Source organism: Siphateles boraxobius, unplaced genomic scaffold (genome assembly GCF_051911475.1).
Source record: "Siphateles boraxobius isolate OS27281-9 unplaced genomic scaffold, OSU_SipBor_1 97, whole genome shotgun sequence".
NCBI classification, from domain to species: Eukaryota; Metazoa; Chordata; class Actinopteri; order Cypriniformes; family Leuciscidae; genus Siphateles; species Siphateles boraxobius.
The window spans coordinates 475,001-487,500 of record NW_027509227.1 but is presented as its reverse complement, the minus strand read 5'-3'; the positions used below and the strand labels follow the sequence as shown (position 1 = coordinate 487,500).

At 36.2% G+C, this 12,500-nt stretch overlaps 1 protein-coding gene across 2 annotated transcripts in view; it reads left to right on the top strand.

Annotated features, from left to right (window-relative positions):
• Nucleotides 1-12,500, top strand: part of piezo2a (piezo-type mechanosensitive ion channel component 2a) — a 222,325-nt gene that overhangs the window by 85,965 nt on the left and 123,860 nt on the right. For both annotated transcript variants that reach the window (XM_077224971.1, XM_077224970.1), the window contains exons 6-7: nucleotides 4,378-4,672; nucleotides 6,657-6,870. In XM_077224971.1, the coding sequence (XP_077081086.1) occupies nucleotides 4,378-4,672; nucleotides 6,657-6,870 (509 nt within the window). The remainder of the gene's footprint in view (nucleotides 1-4,377; nucleotides 4,673-6,656; nucleotides 6,871-12,500) is intronic.

Sequence of the window (12,500 nt, the reverse complement as noted above, 5' to 3'; positions counted from 1 at the left end):
TTTTACATGAATGAATGAAGGAATGAAGGAATGAAGGAATGAAGGAATGAATGAATGAAGGAATGAAGGAATGAATGAATGAATGAAGGAATGAATGAATGAATGAATGAATGAATGAAGGAATGAAGGAATGAATGAATGAAGGAATGAAGGAATGAATGAATGAAGGAATGAATGAATGAAGGAATGAATGAATGAAGGAATGAAGGAATGAATGAATGAAGGAATGAATGAATGAAGGAATGAATGAATGAATGAAGGAATGAATGAATGAAGGAATGAATGAATGAAGGAATGAAGGAATGAATGAATGAAGGAATGAAGGAATGAATGAATGAAGGAATGAATGAATGAAGGAATGAATGAATGAATGAATGAAGGAATGAATGAATGAAGGAATGAATGAATGAAGGAATGAATGAATGAAGGAATGAATGAATGAAGGAATGAAGGAATGAATGAATGAAGGAATGAAGGAATGAATGAATGAAGGAATGAATGAATGAAGGAATGAATGAATGAATGAATGAAGGAATGAAGGAATGAATGAATGAAGGAATGAATGAATGAAGGAATGAATGAATGAAGGAATGAAGGAATGAATGAATGAAGGAATGAATGAATGAAGGAATGAAGGAATGAATGAATGAAGGAATGAATGAATGAAGGAATGAAGGAATGAATGAATGAAGGAATGATATTTTAGGCAACAATAAAACAAAATATGTTATAAAACACTACTCTGCCTCTTTTCATTTAAAAAAATCTTAAACATATTAATGGCCACACAAATGTGTTTCAGGCAACACACATTGATTATCTTCACTGCATATATTTATAACAACACGAGATATAAAACACAAACCTGCTTCTTTTTGTTTTCATTTTAAAAATATGAAACATTGATCATTAAAACTGACATTAAACAAACAGAGACAGGGTTTTGTCATTTTATTTTATTATACATGTACTTACAGTGAAAAGAATGTATAGTAAAATAAATAGAAAAAATATTCTAAAATATATAAAATAAAATAACTTTTTGTTAAATGTCAGTTTTAATGATCAATAATATCCAGTATAAAAGTAAGTAGCCTGAAAGGTATAAGCTGTATAATGAGAAATAAAGCAAACAATTCAGTCAAACATAAGTCAGCTCTCTAATAGTTTACAAAGTTAAAGTTAAATAATACAATAACTATTTGCCACGGAACAAACTATAGATTAATGAGACCAAAGATGGACTTATACACAAGACAAATAACATCTGATGTTTAAGCACTCGAGACATCAGAGCCACATCTGAAGGACTCACAACTTTTATGATCACTTTGCCTGTGTTAATGCTAACTGCATAAAATTTGGCACAGGTGTGTATTTTTATTGTAATTTTACTATTTCACAGCTATTTCCTTTAAAAAATATTTTTTGCACTAGCTACACAAAATACTCCCAGTCAGCGCCTTTTGGACAATAATGGCCCCATTGAAACCCATTAAAACTGCAATTTTTTATCCCAGGGCCATTTAGCTATAAAATGATGCAATCTTTGATAAGATGCTTTCATTCTGTTGGCAAGGCTTCAAAATGTAAATTTTTACTGTTTTTTATCAGATGGTGCCGTTTTTCCAGGTTTGGCCTATAAAGCAAATACTCGCTTTATTCCTGTTTTCTGCTTCGGCATTATTGTAGGATGACTTATGCCACGATATTAGTGTGTTTGTGTGTATGGATGTCAGAGTGTGGTTGGGATATGTGTTATAAAATAAAAAAAATGTGTGTGTGTGTGTTGTGTTTCTAATATTGAGAGAGGAAAAACTCAACTGCAAATCTAAAATCCCATCACTGTGTCCCAGTAATATTTGAGTTTTGCTGGAAACCAATGGGGAAAATCTGTCACTGCGCCCAAACAAAATCTTACCGAAAGCTCATTTTTTGAGATATCAACCTCAAATTTGGAACACAACTTATTTAATATTTATGGATTTGATTTTCTAGACGTTTTAGAGTTCAACTTGTTTTATAAAATATATACTTTATATAAAATAATGTTCATAAATAATTTTCATAAACTTAAACCTATATAACTTCTTTTTGGTTTACTTATTCATTTTTTTGTTTGTTTTTACTTCAGCAATAATCTGTCAAGGGTCTTCTTTAAAATGATACCAAACTTAAGTCTGTGCTCCCAAGCTTCAAATTTTTATGACAGTTTTTTGACATGGACATTTTTGTCCTCTATGGACCTACTGTATGTGTAACTTTTTTTTTAAATGAGGCTCTTGTTTAAGCTTTAAACAACTACATTCTGACCTGAAACAGTCTTAAAATTACATTTCGTGACACAATAACAGTAGTATTTTGATATTACGCGGGTTTTCTGACTTGGCTAGATGTGAACTACTGGAACAGTACTTGATGACGTTTCACAAGTACAGACATCAACGCATGTTAAGAAACGGCCTCAGTTCCTCACATGCATACTTTATATAATGTTAAGGTATATTAATCCTTCATAACTCCACCTTTAAGAACTCTTTTTTTTCTTGTGGTATCATTTTGTATGCCAATCAATCATTCATTATTAATTATTAGGTAATTTTGAGTTTTGATTTTGAGCATCTCTCACCGAGCTGGTCGCTGACCCCAGAAGTGTGTTCATGTGAAGCTGACGGATGATGTGTTGTGGATGACAGTTTTGCTGAGTTATGGGTTTGAGTTTGATTAAATATGTGCCGGAGTTGCTCACTTTACCCAGATCTACCAGTTGTAACAAATTGTATAATAATAATACTTAATATTACATTTGACAGATATTTGCTAAGTCAAGAATGACGGTTACTCTTGCTCATACTAAGCGACATCAATTAATCTGATTTTATTTCTGTTTTATTTTTATTAATTTTTTTAGACAAGGTATTGCTATTTTTTTTTACAATCCTCAACATCCAAATTTAAGCCATTGCTATTTTAGTATCATTCATATACTATTATAGGTTATATTAATATTTAAATTTTTTGAAATTCAATTTCAATTAAATGAATTAAATACATAAAAATAATTTCAGTGAGTTTTTGTAGTATTTATATATATATATTTATGTATAAATAATATAATATCTATATAGTTTGTATACATTTTTATTTCAGTTTTAATAATTAAGTTAAACTAAATGAGAAATGTCGCCCGAACACCCTAGCGACTGCATAGCATTGTTTTTCACAGTCAAATACCACTCACTTTTTTAAAAGTAGTTTTTCATTGTTCTGAAGGAGGAATAAATAACTTGTCCCTCATATTTCCTTTCATAAGCGCTTGAAGAGTGATTCTAGACGGTGCCGTCTCAACAGGCGGACGGGATTTAATCAAGCCTTCAGACCTTCATCCGGTTCTAGTCTTTCTGGATTCATTTAGCCTGTGTTAACTTCATTAGGAAGGAGAACAAGTCACTCTCTAATGCCTTTTATAAAGAATCCTGGAATAAAGCCCGTTATTGCCGTAAATTACACAGCAGTGGATTCAGCTTCGGTTTTATAGTGAAACGCACGAATTCTTAAGATTTTTTATTATTTTGCATGTTTTATTCCCTTGAGCCGGATGTAATATGACATCAGCAGTGAAAATCTGGATACACCTGGGAATTATAATCAGACTTGTACAACAGTATACCACAATAATGCGGCACGTCTGACCAATCACAGCATTTTATAAATGTTCAAATGTTCTATCAATATATAATACCAGTTTGGGGTTCGGTACGTTTTTAAAATAAAATGTTTTTTAAAGAAGATTCTTCTGCTCACCAAGCTGCATTTATTTGATCAAAAATACTGTAAAAACAGTGAAATATTATTATAATGTAAATCAGCTGTTTTCTATGTGAATATATAGTAAAGTGTAATTTATTCCTGTGATCAAAGCTGAATTTTCAGCATCATTACTCCAGTCTTCAGTGTCACATGATCCTTCAGAAATCACTATAATATGATGATTTGATGCTCGAGAAACATTTATGATTATTATCAATGTTGAAATCAGCTTCATATTGTTGTGAAAACTGATACATTTTATTTTTCAGGATCCTTTGATGAATACTAAGTTTAAAAGAACAGCATTTATTTGAAATATAAGCTTTTATTACATTATAAATGTCTTTACTTTTCAGCAGTAGTGTGTGTGTGTGTGTGGATGTGTGTGTGTGTGTGTGTGTGTGTGTGTGTGTGTGTGTGTGTGTGTGTGTGTGTGTGTGTGTGTGTGTGTGTGTGTGTGTGTGTGTGTGTGTGTGAGCCATATGTACAACCATTGGATTTAGGTAAAATAACGACGTTTAAGAGAACAATTTAAACTCGTACTTTCTGTTACATCCATTGTTTCAGGAAAAGGAGGATGAAGAAGAAGACAAGAAAAGTGAGAAGCAGGAGCTTGAGGACGAGCTGGTGTTCGAAGACTTTGAACTGGGCGATGAAGAGTGTGCTCTTCCCGAGGAGGAAGAAGAAGTAGAAGAAGAAGAAGGAGAAGAAGGAGAACTTGAGGAGGCCGACGTCGAAGAAAGTACCAAAATGAAGATCCTGCGGCAGATCGCAGACGTGGCGTCCAAACTCAAAGAAATCATTGGCAATCTGATTACCACTGCAGGAAAAGTAGTCGTAACCATATTACTGGGCCTCACAGGTGGGCAGTGTTGAGACCGACATCACTCACCACATACGATCAATACGCAGCATTTATTTATACGCTGAAGATGAAGAAAAGCTCAAGTGAGTTGTTATATCCCAAAGCTCAAACAAAAAGACACATGTAAGAGATAATGTGCAGCCAGACAGTTGTTATCGCAAAATAAACCCGAGGGCGTTCAGGCCCCCGACGAGATGACATCATCTCTCGGGTTGAGTTGAAATATTTTATAAGCACATTAAACCCAAAGCTTCTATGAAGAAAACAGTTCCTAGCGAGTGGTTTTGAGCCTAGACAAACTAAAACGGTCAAACAAAAGAAACATGCACTCTAAGGGATAATGATAGCATTTGCTTTTGCTGAAGCCGTCAGCCCACATTATTTCAACTTATTTTAAAAATAATCGTTTTTAACAGTGGAATTCCTGGTGAAAAACGACATTACCCATGATGCTATGCAGAAGATTCCACCAACCACAGAGTCAGAAGAGCTCTTTAGCTCCACCCACTCCCATGAAGCACTGTGAATGACGTAACAGTCGATCTCAAAATACTTTATTTATATATATATATATATATATATATATATATATATATTACTGTGTGTGTATGATCAACATTTGTAAATGAGTATTTTTAATTTGATTGTGTTGTTTGCAATGCTTCATGGGATTGTAGTTCTTTCCCTCACTAAAGCCTTTAAGTTCACAGTCTTGTACCTCTTTGTCTTTTTGCCTTATTTTCAAAAACGTTTGTAATGTTGTGATTCTCCTCGTAGTTGACTGGCTGGCTTGATTCATGGCTTATAACTCTTTAATGAAGACTTTTAAAAAAATCCCTTTTGGAGAAATTAATGTGAAAAATACTTCCGGAACCAGCACTCCTGAAAAAGGGGGCGGACACTAATGCACTATTGACGACCAATAACTGATGAATAACTGACCTCGGAATGTTGAGACTGACCAATCACAATCAAGTATTTCAGAGAGCTGTGTAATAAAAAGAAATAAAACTGTCACACTAAAGTGCTGTCACATTTACCACTGTAAATCCAGTTGTTTTAATAGGAACCTTTAATAGGAAATTTCAACAACATACAAATATGATGATCATAATCTCATAGCCTGATTAAGTCTGAGTTAAAATCTCATTGCCTGACCTTTATATCCATTGATAATTCACCTTTTGAAAATAAATAAAAGGAAACCAGAACATTGACAAACAAACAAGTGTACTCCATGACAAAGACTGTTTCAGTCACTTAGTATGCGTTTTATTAATGTTTAAATGGTGTAATGTTTATGAATTTGATTATGTGCTTATCCATATAGTTGTGAGTGCAGTGCCAAGCGGCAACCGTCCGGTCTCTCTCTTTAATCCAACACTGAAGAGACTTAAACTGCAGTTCATCGATTGGCCACTAGAGACCGGCTCCAAAAGAGAGTCAATCCCATAATCCCCCATGTTAAAATGGCCAACTTTACAGCAGAAACAAAAAACGTTTACAGCCTGGTGCAAAAAGTGGTTTTTGGTCTATATAGCTAATTTTGCCCTTCATGACGACTGTGCGGAGGGGTGAATTATGATCTGCATAATTAAGGGCGTGGCCACTTGAGTGACAGGTGGATTGCGCTGATGTCACTGCTAGCGTTTGTCTGCTGTCTGTTAGCGTCACGTCAGCTAATCCGCCTCGCTGCATGTTTTCGTTTATCCGGGAGTGACGCGCGGCCAAGATGGCGACGACTGGCTCCGCCCACTTTAGGCTTCAAAAACGCTCTTCAGAAACACTACGGGTGACGTCACACACACTACGCCCATTGTTGTTTTACATTCTATGTGCAGTGCACTTGCAGAGAGACTCCGCCCACATGCTCTTCTGATTGGCTGTTATTTTTTGATTGATTAATCACATCATGTCTGGTTAGGACACACTTCAAATTACTTTCCTTTGCCTTTTTTTCTCGATGTGTGTCTTGTTGCAGGAATGATGCTGCCGTCTTTGACCTCCAGTGTGTATTTCTTCACCTTCCTGGGCCTGTGCACCTGGTGGTCTTTCTGCCGCTCCTTCGACCCGCTGCTCTTCAGCTGTCTGTGTGTCCTCATGGCCATCTTCAGCGCAGGACACCTCGTCATGCTCTTCCTATACCAGTTCCAGTTCTTCCAGGAGGCCGTTCCGCCCGGGAACAGTTACGCCAGGTGAGACCACAGAGCCGGGGTTTAAACTCGGTAGTTGAGCTCGTCTTTTCTTCTCTATTGTGTCGTACTGTATATCTGAGTGAAAACGCTTCTGGAACAAGAACAAATGTGGGCGGGGTTTGATTGTGTCTGTGGGGAACTGATTGGATGGTTGTGGTTTGCTATTGGCTGATCTCATGTGAGTGACAGGTTATAGCCCCGCCCACATCATCAGAGAAGAGAAGAGATGCTGCAAGAGGAACTTATTCTCAATCAAGATTACCAGGAACAGGAATTTAACACAATAATGACTGATAAATCATTTCTAATAAACACTGCAATATTCTATAAAAACAAGATTTCATGGTGACTTTAATGGGGTATTTAATGAAGCCGGGTCTCAAGAACACTAGTGCTGTAAAAAAAAGATTTTTTTACTCAGTATTTTTTGTCTTGTTTCCAGTTCAAATATCTAAAAATTCTTAAATCAAGATGCATTAGATGAGTAAAATGCCATGAGATATTATGTCTTGTTTTCTGGGGGAAAAAGATCAAAATGAAGTGAGTTTTTGCTTAAAACAAGCGAAATGATCTGCCAATTGGGTAAGAAAAATAATCTTAATTTAGATGGAAACAAGATTTTTTTTTACCCCATTGGCAGATAATTTAAGCAAAAACTCAAAACAGGACATAATATGTTTTTCTACTTTAGTAAATGCATCTTGATTTAAGAATTTTTTTAATATATGGACTGGAAACAAGACAAAAATACTGAGTGAGAAAAGCGTTGTTTGCAGTGAAGAAATGTATCCAGGATCAGTTTTGACGACGCTTTTTAACGCTTGACTTGTTGAGATGGGCTTGAGTTTGTGGATCTGCGTTCGAGCAGGTGAAAGCTTTGATTTATGCTGTTGCTCGTGTTGCACGCAGCCGGATCCCCTTACTTTGGCCAATGAGATTACAGAGCTGCGGAAAACGAAACACAAAAGGAGAATTCAATTAGAGCGATCCTGCGAGCGGGAATCCTCGTCTGTCGGTGGCTCAATCATGCTAATCTAGCGACCTAGCCTGTGGCGTTACAGCGACTGGCGTCCGGTGTCGACCTGAACCAGGCATTGAGGTCAACCTGTCATTACAGTGATTAAAGGATGAGCATTAATGGATAGTTCTGGTTCTGCATGCTCATTGATGCTCACTGAGATATAATTACAGTTTTATTCATATTTTGAATCACTTTTTATTTTTATATGGTCTGTTTGCATCTTAATTTTAGATAAAGTTTTAGTAATATTTGTGTTCTTGTCATTTAAAAAAAAAAATGTCTATATAGTTTTATATAATTTTTAGTTTTAGTTATTTAAGTACAGTACATCAAGTTAAACTAAATGAAAATGAGAAATGTTGCTTTGGCATCTAACTGGAATAAAATGTTTATTTTTTCCCCAATATATTGCATTTCAGTTAATGTTTACTTTATTTCAAGTAAATCATTTTTAAAGTTTGTTTTAGTTATACTAACCCAACTTCTAGAGGGTTTATACAGAAAGTATTTAAGCGCCAGAGATGTGCATTAATTATTTAAGAGCTCGTGTGATTTCATAGCATGTATATCTGGCTAGAAAATCTCCCGTTGCCTGGCCGGCTCATCAGTCATCATCAGCTCATTTGAGCTTGGCAGTGTTGGTTTGCATCTTAAACCAAAAACGACCTACTGTCACTCTCTATTTCAAAAAGTTTGATTTAAAGAGTCAATATTCACGTTGCTTTCAGAAATCTTGATTTAGTTCTGTGTTGTCTATGGCTTCTGCCCAGCGTTTAGCTCCAGGAAAGTCCTTGCAGCTCAGTAAAGTGCAACAGACATGGAATCTCAAACTCTACACTAATGATTTTTTTATTTGTATAAGGCTTCTGGTTTGTGGGATATGAGCTGCATATTAAGCTGGACGTTCTTGATCACTTTTAAATCTTTAAGGTCTGATGGTTTGATTTGACTCCATGTTAAAGGCATTCATTTCATAGTCATTCACTAACCTTTATGTTGTTTCAAACCTGTATGACTTTCGTTTTATCTGGAGGGATAAATCTGGAGGGAATTTAATGAATGTTGGAATATAATCGTTTTCGCAATGATGATGTGAACGATGCATAAAAACTAAAGAGTCGATTTCAAAAATGTAATTAAATAGACCTATCATACATATTAATATACTGTTTTATTGTAAGGGAATAAATTACTCGCATCATATATTCATAAAAAAGTTGCGTATGTCCTTTAGAAGCAAAGCATTTGCGTCTGATGTTCGCAGATACTTTCTTGAAAGCAGACATACAGAAACACAGAATAATTTCAGAATATCGGTCTTGGCGATGATTCACGTAAACACTCAGTTATGTTTTAATTAAATATAAAAGGTTGAGGAAAAAACCTGATGTGTAACATTATATTAGATACATACATTAGTATGTACATTAGTACTTAATATAATAAACCTGCTGTTATTAATGTTAATCAGGTTTGTTTTTGCACGTGACGACGCTTCCGTTAACCATAATATGATAAGATAAGATGTGCTTTATGTGCTTATATGTGAAAAATGTTTATCATATAAAGCGGCCGATCGCGTCTCATTAGAAGACTTGGATTGAACCTACTCGCTCCGTGAAACACTTCAGTGAAGTTTTCCAAACCTTATGTTATACTTAGGAAAATTACATTTAAGGGGCTTTATATAATATTTTAAGAGATTACTTAAGGGAAATATTGATACTTATGGGAAATTCTTAGGGTGTATGCTATTTCACCTAAAGAAAGGGTTATTTTTTACAACACCCTTAAGTTTAAGGGAAACATTAGGGCGTTCTTAAGGGAAAATTACACTTGAGGTGCTTTATGCAACCGGGCACGGGTATTTTATAGGCTGCTGTCACTTTAAGAGTAAATGCATGAATCCAATATAATGTCACACATCCGATTTCTTTCTCAACTGTTTATATTCACTTAAGACATATCCGAAGAATACTTGCCAAGACGGGTATTTTAACTTATTTTTTGTGTGCTCAAGCGTAAGGAGATGCAAAAGATGAATTTGTTCACGCGCCGTCTGAAAAACCTTGAATGGTTTAAAATCGCTTGAATGTGCAAATTAGCAAGAAAACACGTGCAAATGACAAACTTTCACTCTATGATTGTTAAACTTGGCAATCTGCGAATCACATGCGTGCCGGATGTGTACGGATCACATGCATACGGATTAGTGCTGCACGATTAATCATATAGAAATCGCAATCGCGATGTCAAGCCTACGGGATTATATGACGCAAAATGCTGCGATTTTATATGAGATAAACAAATCAGGGCTGTTAACGCATTTAACGCAGCATCTGTTATTTTTTGTCATCCTTTGGCTAGTGGTACATGATCCGGCTCTTATTCATGCAAATGCTTTTAAACCATTCCTGCGCGTCAAGACAAAAAGAGAGCGCGCTGCCTGTGAACGTCCTGACTGTGACTCACAGAAAGACGCGTGCTAGTATCATGCGCAAACACAAGACCGCGCGCTAGAATACAGTTCTTTTTCGCACTTGAACGAACAATAACACACACAATTATGCCAAAATGTCGTTTTGTCGAGTATCTTCATAACATAATAGCAGTCTTATGATGGACGTGAAGAGTTGTGAGAGAATAAGGCGTGTGTGAGGTCCTCGTCTCTGTCAGCAGCGGCTGCTCTTAAAGGGCCAGCAGCCAATAAAGCTTTCTGTCAGTAAAGTTAATCACAGAACAAAGGGAACGGAGAAAATTACTCACTCTAGCTTTTGTAGCTTTAATAAGGATTAGTCTATATATAATTTATAATTTATGCAGCGCAGACTGTTTGATAACTTTATTTAATTTCTGTATATGTACTACCTGGTAAATAGGGCACAGGTAAATATGACATTTATTATGGGTTTATGTGAGGATTGTTTGAAGTTCACTTAAATTAAAAGCTGTTATATTTTTTGAAGCCTAAAAAATTGATAGCTTTCAATTGTACTGACAGAATCACTGTAATGTTGGACGGCTATAATTAATGTTTAAAATGTGTGTGTGGGGGGGGGTCATTTTTATCCAGACATCAATAGCTTATTGATCATTATAGGTGTTATCAATTATTTAGTTGTTGTTGCTAGTTTGAGTTGAGAAATACACATTTCAGTATTATCACTAATCTGTGTGTGCATTTTGCTTGAGAACCAAGCAAGTTGACTCATGAAACCATTTGTTTATTATATCGCAATCGCAATATTGATCTCAATAATCGCAATATGACATTCTCCCCAAATCGTGCAGCCCTGGTACGGATCAACTGCGATCCATTGCACCCCTAATCAATATCACTAATCGATATTCCCACCGGCGGATCTAGATGCATGAAAAGCGAGTCCACTGGTCTTGGTGTTGCCGGCGGCCTCGGAGAGCCCAGCTGTTTCTCATTTCCACAGGACGGCTCTTGGCCTGCGCTTGAATTACACAGCTGGTTTCAGGGAGCGCTGCTGCATGTGAGAGAGAAAAAACAATCAAAGGTGACTCGAGTAACGTACTCGCAATTCTTCTAAATGAAGCCTGGATTGGAGTCTCCAATGGCAGACCTGGGTTATTCTGACACTAATATTCCCCTTCAAAAGACCCATTAGCGGCGGATACGAGACTATAATCGTGCAACTGTTGCGTCTCGTTAAAATGTGTTGCGAACGTCGCCCCCGAACGCGAAGCTGACAGCAAGATACAAACACTAGAAAACAGCTGTCCTGAAGGCTTTGAACGCTTGGGCTGTTTGTTTGGGCTCTCTCTGTTACACTAGATTAGTAGCTGCCCGACCAGACTTCAAAATGGCAAACCCATGACCAAACACTACAAATATACAATCATTCTGACCTCTGAAAGGTCCAATTTTAAAATTGTAACTCTGCTTATTTGGGTTGAATCCACATCCTGAAACCTCATACGCAGTCAAAGCCTCTATAAAAGACATAGATACTAACTTACAAATATGTCAGACGAGGTTTGAGTCGAGCTCAGAAAACACACGATGAAATGAAACGGGCCAAGACAAATGCACAGACGTGTGAAGGAATCCTGATACCTTTCAGAAATACAATGTGTGGGAGAAGAATAAAAGAGGCAAACGTGCAAAGAAAGCAAAAAAATGTGTGTCATAAGCGAAGAAATATGCTTTACCAAACCCACATAGAGTGAAGTGGTTTTTACAGGATTTAGCAGGATTTCTTTCTCAAACAAAACCTGAGAAACTCCCTATTAGAAAAACATTTGGCGATTTGCGAGCCGCTGCGTCTGGGACGAAAAACAAAGAGCTTCTCTTTGACAATCACATAAACAGCGCAATCGCTCGCAGCTTCGTGCGGTGAGGACGCAGTTTTGATTACACACTAGCTGAACTTTACGCTTGTGGAAATGCCAGAGAAGAGTCTATTTTGGGGAGAAAAAATGTTAATTTAGCAAACCCAGAGATTAGAACCAAATGGTTTCATGTTGGTTTGTCTCAATGCAGGAATTATGACTCAAAAGTCGACTTTTTCATAGTTTGAAAGACTTAATGGATGTATCATATTTAATTTAAGTGCAATGCTGTTTAAATTATTTTAAAGAA